The sequence below is a fragment of the Carettochelys insculpta genome, chromosome 10, assembly GCF_033958435.1.
Source record: "Carettochelys insculpta isolate YL-2023 chromosome 10, ASM3395843v1, whole genome shotgun sequence".
Classification (NCBI taxonomy): domain Eukaryota; kingdom Metazoa; phylum Chordata; order Testudines; family Carettochelyidae; genus Carettochelys; species Carettochelys insculpta.
Genome location: NC_134146.1, coordinates 10,480,664 through 10,498,682, shown reverse-complemented (window position 1 = coordinate 10,498,682; position 18,019 = coordinate 10,480,664). Strand labels below are relative to the sequence as shown.

General features: G+C 44.8%; 1 protein-coding gene across 5 annotated transcripts in view; it reads left to right on the top strand.

Moving 5' to 3' along the window:
- The window catches only part of LOC142018592 (glypican-5-like), a 662,349-nt gene that overhangs the window by 399,417 nt on the left and 244,913 nt on the right, over nucleotides 1–18,019 (top strand). For 4 of the 5 annotated variants that reach the window (XM_075004529.1, XM_075004528.1, XM_075004533.1 and 1 more), the window contains one exon: nucleotides 9,474–9,594. In XM_075004529.1, coding sequence (XP_074860630.1) covers nucleotides 9,474–9,594 — 121 coding nt within the window. Of the gene's footprint in view, nucleotides 1–9,473; nucleotides 9,595–15,172; nucleotides 15,455–18,019 lie in introns of those variants that run through there. The other variant, XM_075004531.1, reaches the window with a different exon arrangement.

The following is an 18,019-nucleotide window of genomic DNA, read 5'->3' as shown; positions in this document are numbered from 1 at the left end:
CAGCCTTCAACTTCCTGAAGGGGAACTCTAAAGGGGAGGGTGAGAAACTGTTCTCAGTGGTGTCAGATGGCAGAACAAGGAGTAATGGTCTGAACTGAAGAGGGAGAGGTGTAGGTTAGATATTAGGAAAAATTACTTCACTAGGAGGGTGGTGAAGGACTGGAATGAGTTATCTAGAGAGTTGGTGGATTCTCCATCCTTTGAGGTTTTTAAGTCCCAACTGGACAGGGTGCTTGCTGAGATGACTTAGTGGGGATTGATCCTGCTTGCAGCAGGGGGCTGGACTAGATGACCTCCTGAGGTCCCTTCCAGCCCTATGATGCTGTGATTCTGTGAAATTCGGTGTATGGAACAGTGCATGTAAATTTTGGTGGTGTTTCCATGTCACTCTCTAATCCCTACTCTGAATATATGCAGAAGCTGATGTCCTTATTCAGACTGAGTTCATTCAGGCTGGGCATTTGAGTTCAGAGTTTCTTTTTGATTGTGAGAAGAGCATAGACCATTAGCTGCCATAGATCAGAGCACTGGGGTGCTTAATGGTGTATAGTGGCCCTGCTCAGAGTGAGAGCATCTTGAGGGAAAGAGATGGAAATGGTCTCACAGCTGGACACTGATCAATAATGCATAAGGCTGCTGCCTATCAGTTTTGATCAGATGTTTGAAACCAAAGTCTTACTGTATCCTGTAGGGAACAGGGAAGGGAAGGGAATAGTGTGATAATGTTACTTCCATTTACTAGTCTCATGTGGCTAAATATCATTAATACTGTAGCTAATGCAGCTCCTGCAGATGTTTGTTTGGAATCTTTCAGTTTTAAGGTTTGTTCTCTAAAGTGTTCAGCAACCACAAAGAGGCAGTGGAAATTAAGGGATTGTTTTAGACATTGCACAGGCAGGACCTCTCTTCTCAGTTTTTCGTCAGTAGTTTGGGAGGATCTTTTCATTTGAAAGGGGACAAAATTCATATAAAATAATACAGTATTTCAAAATAACGTACATAGTTTTGAGTTTGAAAAGAATGCTTTAAGCCAAATTATTACATAAGGAAAGAAATGTATATTTATATTCAAAATATTATGCGTGCCAACAGTTTGCTTTTGACCCATTTAAAGATTAGGACAGTTGTATGAATTGAAATATAAATGGTATTCCTGGAAAGCTGTTAAGATGTTTTTTTAAATAAACTCTTTGTACTTTTCTTGGTAGATCAGGACAATATGGCTATGTCTACACGTGCCCCAAACTTCGAAATGGCCATGCAAATGGCCATTTCGAAGTTTACTAATGAAGCGCTGAAATGCATATTCAGCGCTTCATTAGCATGCGGGCGGCAGTGGCGCTTCGAAATTGACGAGCCTTGCCGCCGCGCGACGCGTCCAGACGGGGCTCCTTTTCGAAAGGGCCCCGCCTACTTCGAAGTCCCCTTATTCCCATGAGCTCATGGGAATAAGGGGACTTCGAAGAAGGTGGCGTCCTTTCGAAAAGGAGCCCCGTCTGGACGCGCCGCGCGGCGGCAAGGATCGTCAATGTCGAAGCGCCGCTGCCGCCCGCATGCTAATGAAGCGCTGAATATGCATTTCAGCGCTTCATTAGTAAACTTCGAAATGGCCATTTGCATGGCCATTTCGAAGTTTGGGGCACGTGTAGACACAGCCTATAGTTGCTATTAAACTCAGTTTTCAAACATTAGTTATTCTTCCCCTATTTGCTGCTCATTGCATGAGAGAATGGTTGGTTCAGAATTGCTGCATATAGATGTTTTCATATAAATCTCCTGGTCTTTTAAACCTGTAGTTTGTTGATACAGATATTTCAGCATCTAATGAGAATGAAGTACCACAAGAAACAAGGTGTACATTTTTGAAGATTTGAATAATTAACTGGTAAACCAATTTGCCAGGTATCAGTGGCTTCTCTTTCATTGACAGTTTATAAATCAAGATAATTTGTTTTCTAAAAGATCTGATCTAAGAAGTATTTTGGGTAAGTTCTCAGGCCTCTGTTATAAAAGAGGTTGGACAAGATTATTACCAGGATCACTTCTGGCCTTGGAGTCTATGAATCACTAGGGCTATGTCTAGATTCAAGGGTTTTGTCATCAAAATCTGCGGAGCATCCAGATTGCCAAGCACATTCCCTCGTCAGTAAGTCAGCAGAACGCAGCGCTTTTGTCAACAGCTGTACCCCGCTCACTACAACCAAGAACACTGCTGTCGACAGAGACCTGTTGACACATCTCCGGTCTGGACATTCCAGCAGGCCTTCTGTTGACAGAAAAGGCCTCTAGGATGCTGCGCAGGTACCCCTGTGGACACCCTATTTACAGCAAGCAGCGCTCTGTGGTTCCTGCCTCCAGCCATTCTTAATGCCCCAGGAAGCACAGGAAGTTCTGTGGCAGGAAGCTGAGAGCGTGCAAACAGCAGAGCAACATGGTGGTCTGTCCAACACCCTCAGAGCCATGCCATCCCTCCAGCTGCAATGGCAGAGGCCTCCTGAGAACCACCCCTTGGGCCCCTAAGGGACCAGCCTGAAGGGTGCAAGGAGCCTCCCCGGGGCAGCAAGAGGCAAACTGCTGCTGAAGTGGGGCTGAGGTCCAGGCCCTTCTGGACTTGTCGGGGGGCCAGGAGGAAGAGACCCTCTAGGACCCCAAGGCCAAGTGGCAGAATACCCTGATGTACATCAGGATGACCACTGCCCTGGCTGAATGGGGCCTCCTCCCTCCCTGTGCACCATGGAGCAGGTCCAGGCAAAAGTCAAGGAGCTGAGACAGGGCTATGTCTGGGACTGGGACACCCACCAGAGCCAGATGCCAAGGCCAGCAGCTTCATCCTGGTGCTGGACTGGGTCCCCAGCAGCAGGGCCACATCCTGAGCTGGGCAAGGGTTCCTCCAGTGAGTATCCCATACGTTACACAACCCAGCCCCAGGAGGCAGATGCGGAAAGGGTGTGCTGCATGCATTGCTCAGCTGGTCCAGGCGGGTCCTTGAGCTGTGGTCCCACCACGTGGAACCACATGCAGCGGTGGTGTGCCCTGCCCAGACCCAGCCGACAGCCCCCAGGCACATGTCTCTGGAGGATGGGGACGAGCCAGGCATAGAGCTCCAGGAAGGTGGCCTTCCACATTTGGAAGTTCTGGAGCCACTGCTGGTCATCCCACTGCCCCATGACCAGCTGATCCTACCAGTCGGAACTGATGCAGTGCCTCCCTCCCTGTGCACTGGGGATGGGGGAGGGTTCCAGGTGTGATTGTCCTGCAGCCATGGCAAGGTCCTCGCAGGTAGTCTCAGACTCACCCTCTTTGATGAAGAGGAGGATGGCCATCAGGAGGTTCAAAAGCTGCTGCAGCACCTCAGGGTGGGGCCACCACAAGCCTGGGGCAATTCTGGCAGCATAGCTCCCTGGAACCAGCGGTGTCACCCACAGCCCTTCTCTAGCTGTGCTGTCCTTCAAGGAGGGAGGCATGCCTGCAGCAGAGGCAGGAAACAGATGTCTGGGGAAACCCTTTAAGGACATGTCTTTCCATGGGTCCTAGAAGGAACTGGTGACCTGCAAATCTGTCTGTCTGAGGTTCCAGCTCTCTGTTTTGCCAGTAGAGCAGCCGGGCAGTCCAGCCACTCTGTGGACAAAAAGGGTAACTCTTTTGATCCACCTCGCGGCCTGGCCACAATCTGTTGACAGAAGTTTTGTCACTAGATCTCTTCTGACCAAATTTCTGACAACAAATCCCTGTTGTCCAGACACAGCCTAACAGTAACAATTCTGTACTACTTTTTTTTCAGTTAAATTACAGATTATGAGATTGTCAGCCAATTTCCGACTATTGTTAATGTACATTCTCAATTATTCAAGCTCTGTCAGCACAAAAATGTGTTATATAGTGCAAAGTAGTAGATTAATCAAATTACCTTACAATAAATGTATTTTGTTTATTCCTAAGCATGTTAGACATTCTACAGAGCCAGCAGGTTAATTCTGTTATTACAGGGCAGGAGTTCCAGTCAAATGGATGTTTAGCTGCCTCCTGGAACAATCCTGATCTCCAGCTGTGGCGGCCTGTACATAATTCTCCCTTCTCAGTGGTTCTGTGACTCACTGTGGGTTGTGCGTGTGCCAGCTCTCTGTTATATATGACAGCATGAATGGAGAAGCTAGAATGAAGTAAACAATGCTCTTGCTGGGCATCCTTCAGTCTGTATAGACTATGGATCACGCCCTTTATAGTTTCAATTGAGGACTTCATTTACAGCGTCTACTGTGACTGTGAAGACCCACACGAGAGTGACAGTCCTTGCTGCATCTCTTGCAGATGTGGTTGGTGTCTGGCAAGTCCTTAGTGTGCTCTCTGTGCGCTCGCTTCTCCTCTGCTAGCTGTCAGATCCTCACCTCGCCCTTCTGAAGGCCCTTGGGTAACCCCTGCCTCCATCTGCTGCGGTTGTCTGCTAGTTCTTCCCAGTTGTCCAGCTCGATGTCTACCTCTCTGCGGTCTCTCTTGCAGACATCTTTGTAGCGCAACTGGGAGTGTCCAGGAGGTCTTTTGCCAGAGACTAGCTCGCCATACAGGATGTCTTTTGGAATCCTTCCATCATTCATCCTGTGGACGTGGCCAAGCCAGCGGAGCTGACGCTGCCTGAGGAGGGTGTGCATGGTTGGGATTCCAGCTTGCTCGAGGACAGCGGTGTTGGTCACTCTGTCCTTCCATGATATTCCAAGAATGCGCCTGAGACAGTGCAAGTGGAAGACGTTCAGCCTCTTTTCCTGGCGGGCATACAGGGTCCAAGTCTCACTGCCATAAAGGAGGGTGCTGAGGATGCAGGCTCTGTAGACTTGCATTTTGGTGTGAGTGTACAGCATGTTGTTATTCCACACTCTCTTGCTGAGTCTGGACAGAGTTGTGGCCGCTTTTCCAATCCTCCTGTTTAGCTCAGTGTCCAACGACAGGGTGTCAGTGATGGTGGACCTGAGGTAAACGAACTCGTGAACGACCTCTAACATATAGTTGTCAATGCTGATTGATGGGGATTCAGCAACATCCTGACCGAGTATGTTTGTCGTCTTTAGGCTGATGGTAAGCCCGAAGTCCTTGCACGCTTTGGAGAACTGATCCAGCAGTTTTTGAAGCTGGTCTTCTGTGTGAGACACTACAGCAGCATCGTCTGCGAACAGCATGTCTCTGATGAGGACTTCCCACACCTTAGACTTAGCTTTCAGCCTTGCAAGGTTAAACAGTTTCCCATCAGATCTTGTGTGCAGCAAGATGCCCTCTGTTGAAGATCCAAAGGCGTGCTTCAGGAGGAGTGCGAAGAAGATCTCGAACAATGTCGGAGCAAGCACACATCCTTGTTTGACGCCGCTCCTGATTCTGAATGTTGTATAAGAGCAAAGGAGACAGAAGCGACTGCAACAACTACCGTGGAATCTCCCTCCTAAGCGTCACTGGTAAACTGTTCGTTCACATCATCCTTGGCAGACTCCAGAAGATTGCTGAGAGGGTGTACCCCGAATCGCAGTGCGGATTCCAGGCAGAGAGGTCTACCGTTGACATGGTCTTCTCTCTAAGGAAGCTGCAGGAGAAGTGCAGGGAGCAGAGGAAGCCACTCTACATAGCCTTCATCGACCTGACCAAGGCCTTTGACTTGGTCAGGAGGGATGGTCTTTTCAAACTGGTTCTTGCTGGGAGGCTGCAACATAACACTTAGAGTCAGAAGAATTGTGCACAAGACCCCACACGAGAAACAGCAAGCTGCTCCTTCAAACGGAGGCACATTTCAACCTACAGTTCTTTAGGCTGGTGCTCTGCACTCTGAATCTGATCACATGCTTCCCTAGTTAATTTCCTTATCTGCAAGCATGTCCCGGAAGCCCCTTACAAGTTCAAGTGATCATTTATCATGTTAACATAATTTTCAGTACCTCACATTCTTCCTCCACCTGAAGCAACAGAGGCACCCTATCTCCTCTCATTTGCTGCTGGAACCCACCTCCCTACAGCCAATGTGTGTCTCTCTGGACTCTGTGCTGTGGTAGTTGTGTCCGTCGCAGGATATTAGGGAAACAAGGTGGGCAAAATAATATCTGTCACTGGGCTGATTTTGGTGGGTGAAAGGCATGTTTCTACAGCTCTTCTTCAGAGAACCTGAAGAACTCTGTGTAAACGTAGAAGCTTCTCTCTCTCTCCAATAAAAGGTGACTCAATACAAGACATTACCTACCCCATCTTGTCTCTGTGAGCTCTGTTTGTGATGGGAAGAGGTGGAGACAAAGGAATGCACATGGAGAATTGTAGAGCCATTTGATGGAGGCTACCAATTGATCATAACTAACTTCCTTCTGTACTGCAATTGGGTGGTCCCAAAGAACCACATCAAATGCCATCTCTGTATCTGATACCAGGACACAGTCTGCTATTGGCTGTGTATTTGGACTTCTTTTTGCTCACGGGCCTCATTCTTGTCATCTTTCCTTTCTAAGAGAGGCTAGTCACTGATATTATCCTCAAAGACTGACCCTGCCATTTGCTTGAACGCAAATGTTACACTGCAGTGGGATGTTTTTTAATGTCAGTTTTAATTGATGTTTAACTTTGTCCTGTCTTAATTAAAACCAAATGAGATGAATGAACATACTAGTGAAAGTTAAATTATAATTTGAAACTCTGTTAGTCACTGAGAAGAGATAATTTATGCTGGTGTTTTCAAAGGGTGCCTGACTAATTGAAAGCTAACAGAAGTTGAATACCTAATTTTCCTAACCCTCATTGAAGGCCTGGCCTTCATTGTCCACACTTAGCCTTATCAAGGGAAGTTTGCTGATGCACTGGAAGAACATCATAGTTATTATAGATAATGTAGCTATGGCTAAAGAGAAAATTGTACAGGCCCTGTCTCTTTGGCTATGTCTACGCTACAGTGATCCTTCGAAAGAAATTCTAGAAGATCTCTCTTCCAAAAACACTTATTTAGAAAAAGCACGTCCACACACAAAAAAGCACATATATTTTTTTTCTATCTGCTCTTTTAATAGAGAGCATCCTCACAGCCCCTGCTCTTTCAAAAGAACAGATCAAGGACTGAAAAATTCAGTACCATGAAGACTGTTCTTTTGAAAATAGAGCCTCCAGGGTGTCTACACATTTTTTTTTCCCAAAAGAATCTCATCTGCGGCTGGAAGAGGGCTGCCAGAAAAAGGGCTGCATTCTTCCAATTAAATATCAAAAATGCATTGTGTGTGTAGATACTCTGTGGGATTTTCAAAAGAGCCCAAGGTTTTTCAAGAAAAATCGCTAGTGTAGATGTAGCATTTGAGCTCCAATCCAGAAAAATGCAACTTCCTTCTGCTTGAGTTGGCAAAGGTGTATATTTGGCATGATAACAACAACAAGTCAGACTAACGTGGCTACCTTTCTGATATTTGGCATGATAGTTTACAGTTTCCAAGTAGATATGGATGCATAGGGGAAACCTCATTAGTCCAATGGCTTAAATTGGCTCTGAATACCTCTTTGTACAATTTTGCTGCAGAGGAGGAGCTGGAAAATCAGAGTAGAGTGTACAGGATTTCCAGGAGCATGGGACTGCAATTCATTCCTTGTATCTGGGGGAAAAACAGGTGGAAAGAACAATATCTTGGTGCTGAAACCAAAGTACAGCAATAACTGAATGGGAAGTTGATCTGTGTCAGTGTTGTCCAGGGAGGTAGGATAAGGATTCTGACAGAGGCAGGCATTTATTGTATGAGAACAGCTGATGTTTTTCAGATCCAAAGTTTTAAGGTGAGATTGCACAGAGGTGGGTCCCTGATGGAATGTACTTCGATTTAATGGACCCTGATAGAATGTACTTTGGAAATAATGGATGCTGTCTGCCAGCCCCCGCTAATTCCACCCCCAAAATAAATGCCAGAGACTCACTAGAACCACCACCGGGGTTGGAGGAGCTGCCAGAGCATCTGTGGCCACCAGCGCCAGAAGGGCTGGAGGGGGCTGCAGCAGGGTGCAGGAGCTCTCCTCACACAGCCCCGTGTGCATGGAACATGTCTGCACCCGGCTGCCGCTGCCTGCAATGGCGCTGAGCAGCAGCCTTGGTGTTGAAGGCTGCTACCCATTGGCCGGCAGAGGGTGGCCATGCTCTACTTTTGCGTGGGCAACTTGGAGCTGGGGGCTGGAGAAGCCACAGCACAGAGAGCTGCAGGAGGTGGAAGCCAGGCTGGCATTTGGCTCCTCCCCTGATAATTGGGAGAAAGAGATGGATGTGTGAGGTGGAGAATGGGACAGGAAGTGGGAGGGGACAGAGGACAGGAGTGAGTGATGGTCTGGGAAGGTCAGTGCATTATCATACTGTATAACCATTTGGCGATAACAGGCTTTCAACATTAATGGACACCCCTTCGCCCCATCAGTCCATTAAATCAAGGGTTTACTTTATGGTAGGAGCAGTTCAGATAGACACAAAGTCATGATAAAGATATGGCCCGACTGAGAGAAGACCACTGATGTGTGAGATTTTGCTGCTTGAAGGCATTCTTCCAGTATTTCTGTGGCTGGAGCCCAGCAATTTCATCTTCACAGTTGCTGAAAAGCCTAAAAAGCCTCTTTTCCCTGAATGCAACATATGCCCTGCCAGCTGAGAAATTGTTACCAACTCTTCTGATTTTACTGCAACTCTTGAGGCATTTGGGATCCAGTGATTATGTGAGAATCTTAAATCTGAATTTAAAGCAACTTTCCAGCCCTTACAGAGTTGTACAGAAAAGCTTGAAACATAAACATCCAGGCAATGGTTACACTACAGCGCTCTGAGTCCATTCTGTTGACAGAATGCAGCCACACAAAAAGCCAATTGGAAGAGCTCTCTGCTCTGTCAACAGAGCAGGTGGACTGCCCCGCTGCTCTCTTGACAAAACAGGCACTCGGAAGCACAGCAGACAGGGCTGCCCATTGTTCTGGACGACCTGTCTGTCAAGAGAAGGCCCCCCCAGAGCATCCACACAGCTTTATTGTGGACACAATCTGTTGGCGCTAACGTTATGCCTCATGGCTGAGAAGCAGAATGCTGCCAGCAAAAGTGCTGAGTTTTATCCGCAAACTGCTTTTTGTGTGTGGACATTCCACCAGTTTTGTTGGCAAAACTCACTAGTGTAACCATAGCTGAAAGGTTCAAACACTAAGATAAAAATAAGAAACCAGAAATGTTGGGATTTTTTAATCTCTTGAACTTTTTCATATTTGATATTGAGCTGATGATAATGCAAGAAAAGTCATTTTATGTAGGTTTGGGGTGATAAAAGAATTGCTTGCTCTAATTTCAATATTTACAAATATACTTACTTTGTAATATTTTATTGACCCTAACACATTAATTTCAAATTGTGTATGTTCATTATTCTAATGAAGCTGGCTTGTAAAATGTTACCCTCTCATTTTCAAGGTGAATATTTTCTTTCTGGTTGACATTTTGTTCTTTTTAATTTTTCCAGTTACACCAGTAGGATTGTTTCCAATGGACTGAAGGCACAAATTAACAACCCAGAATTGAAAGTCAAAGGAATAGACCCTCTCATCAGTCATTTAATTGACAAACTTCATCATTTTAATCAGGTAAGTCTTCCTAATTTAAAGCTTTTCCATGTTGGGTCTCATAAGGAATCTGAAGGTAAAAATACTGAGGTATATTGTATGCTATTCTAAAGAATAGAACTGAGAGAATAACACGTTACTTTTCTCCTGTTATCTGCAACATAAGAAGGTGATCAGCAACGCTCTTTGTCAAGAACTAATCTTATCAAACCAAACTGACTGCTTTTTTGACCAGGAAACAAGCCTTGTGGATGAGGGTGTTGGAGGTGAAGAGCCATAGATATAGTAAATCTAGATGTATTACACCTTTTGATACAGACCCACATGACTTTCTCATTAACAAGTAGAAAAATACAGCCTACATGGAGCTACTGTTAGGTGTTAAATAACAGGTTGGATAACTTTCCAGACAGAAGCTATCAATGATTCACAGTCATGCTGGAAGGGCATAACAAGCTGGATTCAGCATGTACCGTAGGGTCTCAACATTCATGAGGGTTCTCTGTTGCCAACCCTTGAATGTTGAATTTTACAAATACTGGGGGCTTGAAGCCCTGGGGAAGCAGCAGCTGCCGAGGCTCTTGCCCAGGGTCCCGGTGGAAGCATTGGCTGCTAGCGCTCCTGCCTGGGGCTCCAGGAGAAGCACTGGCTGCTGGCGCTCCCTGCCCGGAGCCCTGGGGGAAGCAACAGCTGCTGGTGCTCCTCCTCGGGGAAGTGGTGGTTGCCATCGCTCCCTGTCCAGCTCGCTGTGGAAACAGTCACTTGCAGCCGCTTGTGAATACCTAGGTTTGTGAATGTTGAGACCCTGCTGTATTGGCCTCAACTAGAGGACCATGTCCAGTTTTGGGTGCCACATTTCAGAAAAGTGGTGGACAAATGGAGTCCAGAGCAGAGCAATAAATATGATTAAGGTCTAGAAGACATGACCTATGAAGGCAGATTGAAAGAACTGGGTTTGTTTTCATCTAGAACAAAGATTAGCGAGGATATGGTAACAGCTTTCAAATACCTAAAAGGGTGTTTCAAGGAGGAGGGTGAAAAATATTTCTCCTTAACCTCTGATGATAGGACAAGAAGAAATGGGTTTAAATTGCATCATGGAAGGTTTAGGTTGGACATTAGGAAGACCTTCCTATCTCTCATGGCTTGGTCCTGCCATGTTCCTTCTTGAGGTTCCTTCTAGTTCTGTGATTCTATGAACAGAGCTGGATAATGGCAAATTGGGCTTGCAACTCTGCAATCCACATTCCCTGGAGTGGCAAGGGCTGGAGATGCCTCTTTATCCACGTCCTGCTTCATTACACTGGGACTCCTGACAAGTGTGAGGCTGCCTCTGTGATATCCCTATGCTGGTGGAGTTTTCCTGGAGTTGTTTGCTGCCAGAGTGGATCCACAAATCTGTGGTGCCTGATTTCCCTAGAGTACCATAGTCAGAATACAGAGTTTGACTACATCAACTGACCTCATATGAAATTTTCAAAATGTTTCCTTGTGTGAGTGTGATTTCTGACCTTCCCTAATCTGCTGTGTTTTGAGGGCTGAATCCATCATGATTCCATTGTACAATTGCTTCCACATAACTCTTTGGAAGTTGCAGAAATACCATCAGTCCAAATTAGCCAGCGCTAACAGATTAAACAGCAATCAATTTTCATTTAAAACAGGCATGTTTTCTTGTCCAGTTGAAAGAATGCATACAGCTTGCATGTTAAGAGCAAACATGAACTCATCCCTAACTCTTTCAGTGGAAGAGGGGAGCATAACATGAGTTTGAAAATAGGCAGTGTGTATGTAACCCACATACCTAGGGGTATGATGCGCTGTCACATGTAGTGGCACTTTGGACACTTACAGAGAGAAAGAATAAGCTTCCTCTACAGCCTGAGGTGACAGCCAGAGCTGACTCTTAGCTCAAATTATAAAGGTGCCTGCATTAAGCTCCAAAGGTCCCAGGGTTGAGTCCACCCATGGTCAATTACATGTAAGCAACGGTTAGTGGACCTAACATCTGCACTGGAATTTATGGAGGAGAAAGTCACCTGTACCAGATAATGAGCTAGGGGGCAATATTTTCTTCGTGGGTGTGGGAGGCAACAAGGAACCGAGTAGCTACAACTCTGGGTCAGAAGTTGGTCCTGGAGACACACACGTTTGCACTGCTCCTGATGCAGGGCTTATGGCAAATTCACAATCTAGCCCGTAATTAAGACTGCTGTTAAATTGCAGCTGTTTCTAATATTTTTCTAAGCTTAAGATTTAAGGATTGTTTGTATCATGCTGTTTGATTTAACTTGCCATTGGGAAAGACAACTACCAATATCAAGCAGTATTAAAACAGCTGTGAAATAAGTATTATTGAGCCATATTGAGTAAAGTGGTGATTCATTATTTATCAGCTTTTGCATATTAGCAAATAGTATTAATTTACTTATAAATAGTAATTATAATTGAGCTGTGTAATAATCTCTTATAAACTCTGACAATCAAATATAATTAGAAATAGATTGTTTGAATGTTAGGATATAACCACAGTGCTGGTACAACAGCTCTGACTCCAGCAGCCTGTCAGCAAGCTGCCACTCTGCAGCTTCCAGCAGCATGGTGATTTACTGTGTCCCTCCTGGATTTCTCCCTCCATTTCCCTCATCACAAAACCCCCTCCCCCAAAAAAACTCAGAAAAAAACAGGTGCTCTGCAGTGTTCAGCCCTTTCCTGGACAATCCAGATCAGTGTTTCCTGTAATCCGTGCACTTGGAAATCCATCCAGGAGAAATTATAATGCCATCCAGATGATGAGCAGAGCGCCTGCAACTGGCAACATGTGTTTCTGCTGGTTGTGCACATCTCTATATGCCTCAATGCACATAACAAAATTTATTCCACACATGGATGCTAAAAATGGAGGGACCTTTGCTCCAGACATATGTTGGGTCTATTGCCCCTTTAAGGAGATCAATATACACTAGTAGGATTGGAAGGAAACATGAAAGGTCATTTAATCCAGTCCCCTGCACTCATGCCAGGAGTAAGTATTAGGTACACTGTACCTCAGAGGTGTTGTCTACCTGTTCTTAAAAGTCTCCACTGATGGAGATTCCACAACTTCCCTAATCAATTTACTCCAATGCTGAATTACTCTGACAAGCAGTTTTTCTTTGCGGTCAACTGAAATCTTCCTGGCTGCAATGTAAGCCCGTCGCTTCTTGTCGTATTGTGAGAGGTTAAGGAAAATATTTTTCTCCTTGTAACAACCTTTTATGTACTTGAAAATCATTATCCTGTCCCCTCCATCTTTTCTTCTCCAGATTAAACCAACCCATTTTTTCACTCTTCCCTCAGAGGTTGATTTCTAAACCTTAAATCATTTTGTTGCTCTTCTCAGGACTTTCTCCAATTTGTCCACCTCTTTCCTGAAAAGTGGCACCCAGAACTGGACACAATATTCCAGCTGACACCTAATCAGTGCAGAGTAAAGCAGAAGTATTACTTTTTGGGTGACTGTATCTTCCTGTCTCAAATGCAGGACAGGGAGATATGTGGCAAAGGGGAGGGGCAGCTCCACCAAGCCCTGGGGAGCTGGGGCGGAGGCAGTAGCTGTTGGCTCCCTCCAAGCCCCAGGAAAGTGGCAGCCGCCTCCCCCCAAGTCCCAGGGAAGCTGCACCCCGTGCCTGCCTCCACACTGAGCCCCAGGGAAGTGGCAGGGATGCGACAGCCGTCTAGGCTCCCGCATTTCATCGAGGCTTGGAGAGCTGCTGGCAGAAAAGGACGTAAAATGAAAGAATCATAGAACACTAGAACTGGAAGGGAACTCAAGAGGTCATCCAGTCCAGTTCCCTGCCCTCTTGGCAGGACCAAACACCATCTTGACCATCCTCAATAGTCGCCTGTCTAACCTGCTCTTAAATATCTCCAGTGATGGAGATTCCACAACCTCTCTAGGTAACTTATTCCAGTGTTTAACCACTCTGACAGTTAGGAAGTTTTCCCTAATGTCTGATCTAAACCTCCCTGGCTGCAGTTTAAGCCCATTGCTCCTTGCCCTATCCTCAGAGGCCAAGGAGAACAAATTTTCTCCCTCCTCCTTGTAACCCTCTTTGAGGTACTTGAAAACTGATGTCATGTCCCCTCTAAGTCTTCTCTTTTCTAAACTAAACAAGCCCAGTTCTTTCGGTCTTCCCTCATAGCTCATGTTCTCCAGACCTTTAATCATTCTTGTTGCTCTTCTCTAGACCTTCTCCAACTTCTCCACATCTTTCTTGAAATGTGGTGCCCAGAATTGACTCAGTACTCCAATTGATGCCTAATGAGTGCTGAGTAGAGCAGAAGAATAACTTCTCATGTCTTGCTCACAACACTCCTGTTAATACATCCCAGAATCATGTTTGCTTTTTTTGGCAACAGCATCACACAGTTGACTCATATTTAGCTTGTTGTCCACTGTGACCTCTAAGTCCCTTTCTAGACAGTCGCTTCCCATTGTATACGTATGAAGCTGATTCTTTTATTCTTCCTAAGTGGAGTACTTTGCATTTGTCCTTATTAAACTTCATCCTGTTTACCTCAGACCATTTCTCCAGTTTGTCCAGATCATTCTGAATTACAACTCTATCCTTCAAAGCAGTTGCAACCTCTCCCAGCCTGGTATCATCTGCAAACTTAATAAGCATCCTCTCTATGCCAGTATCTGAATTGTCGATGACGATGTTGAATAGAACTGGTCCCAAAACAGACCCCTCCTGAACCTCACTGGTTATGCCCTTCCCCCGGGACTGCGAACCATTAATATCTACTCTCTGAGAATGGTTATCCAGCCAGTTATGCACCCACCTCATAGTGGCCCCATCTAAGTTGAATTTGCTTAGTTTATTGACAAGAACATCGTGCGAGACTGTGTCAAATACCTTACTAAAATCTAGGTATACCACATCCACTGCTTCTCCCTTATTCAGGAGACTTGTTGTCCTGTCAAAAAAAGCTATCGGATTGGTCTGGCATGATCTGTTCTTTACAAACCTATGCTGGCTGTTACCTATCACCTCATTTTCTTCCAGATGTTTGCAGATGAATTTCTTAATTATTTGCTCCTTTATCTTTTCCTGCACAGAAATTAAACTGACTGGTCTGGTCTGTAGTTTCCCGGGTTGGTTTTTTTTCCCCCTTTTATAGATGGGCACCATGTTTGCCCTTTTCCAGGCTTCTGGAATCTCTCCCAACTTCCAGGACTTTTCAAAGATGATAGCTAAAGGCTAAAGGTCAGCCGGGGGGCGGAGGGCAGTGAGGGAGGGCACAAACATGGGACAGTTAGTCCTTTTTAAAAACATTTGGGACACCTTTTTGACATCCCAAATATGGGACCATCCTGCCTAATATGGGGCAGATGATCACCCTAATTACTTCTCATGTCTAACTTACAACACTCCAGCTGATACATCCCACAATGTTATTTGTTCACATACATTTGGCTTGTGATTCACTATGACTCCCAGATTCCTTCCCACAGTTCTCCTTCCTAGACTGTCATTTCCCCTTTTGTATGTATGCAGTTGGGTGTCCCTTCCTAAGTGAAGTACTTTAATGAATTTCATCTCATTTGCCTCAGACAATTGTTCCAGGTCATGCAGATCCTTTCGATTGTTTGAATCCACCAAAGCATTTGCAACACCTCCTTTGCTTGGTATTGACTGCTGACTTCATAAGCGTTCTGTCTGCACCATTATCTAAATCACTGATTAAAATATTGAAGAGAACTGGTCCCAGGACTGATTCCAGCAAGATCCCCTTTGATAAGTCCTTCCAGCTTGACAGTGAACCCCTAATAACTACTCTCCAGCCAGTTGTGCACCCACCTTACAGTAGCTCCATGTAGACTGCATTTCCCTAGTTCATTTGTGAGAAAGTTACACAAGACTGTATCACCTCTTGCAAAATTTAGGATGTACTAAATTGGTTTGACAGATTTCTTGTCAAGTCCACACTGTCATTTATTGCCTTTCTGTGTTCCAGATGTTTATAAATTGATTGTTTAACTTTATTGTGCTATTATCCTTCCAGATACTAAAATTAAGCTAACTATGAGTAGTTACCCAGGTTGTCTTTATTTCCTTTTTTTTTATAGATTAGCACAATATTTGCCCTTTTTGCAGTTCTTTGGAATCTCTCCCAATTCATGATGTGACATCTCCAATTGCCAATACCCATACTGGTGAAGACTGAAACAAAAAAAATTAGAATTTTCTAACTAGTTTAATCTTGCTTTGTAACATGGCCTTTTTAATTGTACTTTCTTGCTTAGGTCAGGGTGGTCTCTTGTCATTCCTTCTGTCTTTCTAGCCCAGTGGGGTACTGTGTTCTTGTGACATTAGTAATGTTTATTCAAACTGCCAACCTTCTTGAAGTGCTTTCCCCTTAGAAGTGATTCCCATGAGATCTTATCTGCTAACTCCCTGAGGGTTTTTTTTAAAGTCTTCCTTCTTGAAATCCATTGTCTTTGTAGTGCTGTTTCCTCCCTACCATTCCTTGGAATTATGGTATCTACCATTTCATTATCGTTTTCACCTAAACTGCCTTCCACTTTCAAATTCCCAAGCAGGTCTTCTGGTGTTTTTTTTTTCCAAAACAAATTCTAGAATATCCTCTTCACCTTCAGAAATATGGTGTCATAAATGGAGTTTCTCAAATAATTCACAACTTTGGATTTGTTGTAATTAAAGAACAAAATAAATTTACCTCCAGAATTAGATTTTGAATTAATACAAGTAGCGAGGCATTAAAGTAAAAAATGGTTATGAAAGAAATAACGATGAAGTATTTTTTTAAACTTATCAACCTAGACTTGCTTCAAGGTGAAGTTCTTACCACCTATTCCCAGTGGCAATGCTACACACAAAAGCAGATTGACAGAGCAATCCACTCTGACAGAGCAGCCAGACTGCCCTGCCCTTTGTCGACAGAATGGCTGACTGGACGCTTTGCAAACAGGGATGCCTGGTGAACCAGAAGCCCTCTCTGTTGACAGAAGAGTCTACACCGCACTTCTGTTGACAGAACTCTGTCAACAGAGCCTTATTCCTCAAATTTTTGAGGGATAACACTGTAGAAACAAATGCAGAGTGCTGTTGAGACTCTGACAGAACACTTTATGTGTATAGACACTCCCTCCCCTTCTTTCGACAAAACTCTCTAGTGTAGACATGGCCTAAATGTTTTTTTCCCTGTCTTCTCCCTTGTCTGAGAGCCCTGTTTACAACTTCCATGTGCAACTGAGGTAAACATGCATTCCTTTGCTTTTGGGACTGCTTTAGCAGGTCTGACTAATTGGTGCTGTGTGTGGGTCTGAACACATCTCACCAGCATCATTCAGGGGTGACTTTTACTTCAAACACAACATTTTCCCAGTGATATTACAGACCAATATGTTGTTCATTTTCAAATGATACTTCACAAGGCGTATTTTATACAAAGACTCTTGCAATGGCTTATGACAGCAATGGGGAACCTATGGCTCAAGGGCTGGATCTGTCCTCTGAGGATCAGGGCTCCGTCCCTCCCCAGCGAGGTGAGCCAAAACTGGCACTCCAGCCCCACAGCAAGTCTCCAAGCTTTGGCACACCCCACAAGGGAATGGCAACGCAGAGAAGCATTCACCTGCAGGCTCCACTCCATCATTCTCATTGGGCAGGAATCACAGCCAATGGGGAATGGTGGGGGAGGGCACTGCCTGCAATCACAAAGTGGTGCACATCCACCTGTTCCCCCCAGGAGCTGCACCAGGTGAGTGCCCCAATCCCTTGCCCCATCGTGCATCTTTTGTGTAACTCCTTTTGGGAGGTGAGTTTATCTTCAAAGCTAAAGAGGAGGCCCATGTTAATCTCCTCTTGTTTCCTAACTCCTTCATGATTGGCATCAGTTTCAGCTTGTAAAACTGGTCTTTTTGGCATTGCTCATCTGATTCTTCGCAAAAAAGCTGTGGTCTACAGCTTTATCACTTGTAATGTGCATAAATGTTGAAATTCTGCCCCCACTGGTGTGAAGGGGTGTTTGTCTATTGTCCGAAGCTGGAGCCAGGATTTCACCCTTAATCTTTTTGAAAACCGGTAAGACAGGCTGCCTAATGCTTCTCAGAGTCAAAATTGACTAAATTTTGCACTGTTAGTACTGTGGGACCCATTTGTATCATTGACATATAATATGTTAAACTCCAGTCATACCAGCAGCCTCACATTTCAACGGATTGAGTTACAATTGCAGAATCCTTCTTACTTTTGATAATGCACAAACACATCAGAGCACATGAAATCCTAAGCTGATTTTGAAGAGCTAGAAGTGAGAAACAACATGTTTTCCACTCTTCTGTAAACAAAACTGATGTGATCTGGGATTCACAGAGAGATGATAAACATGAAATCCCACACTACCTCTTTTTAGAGACATTTCTGAGCACATATCA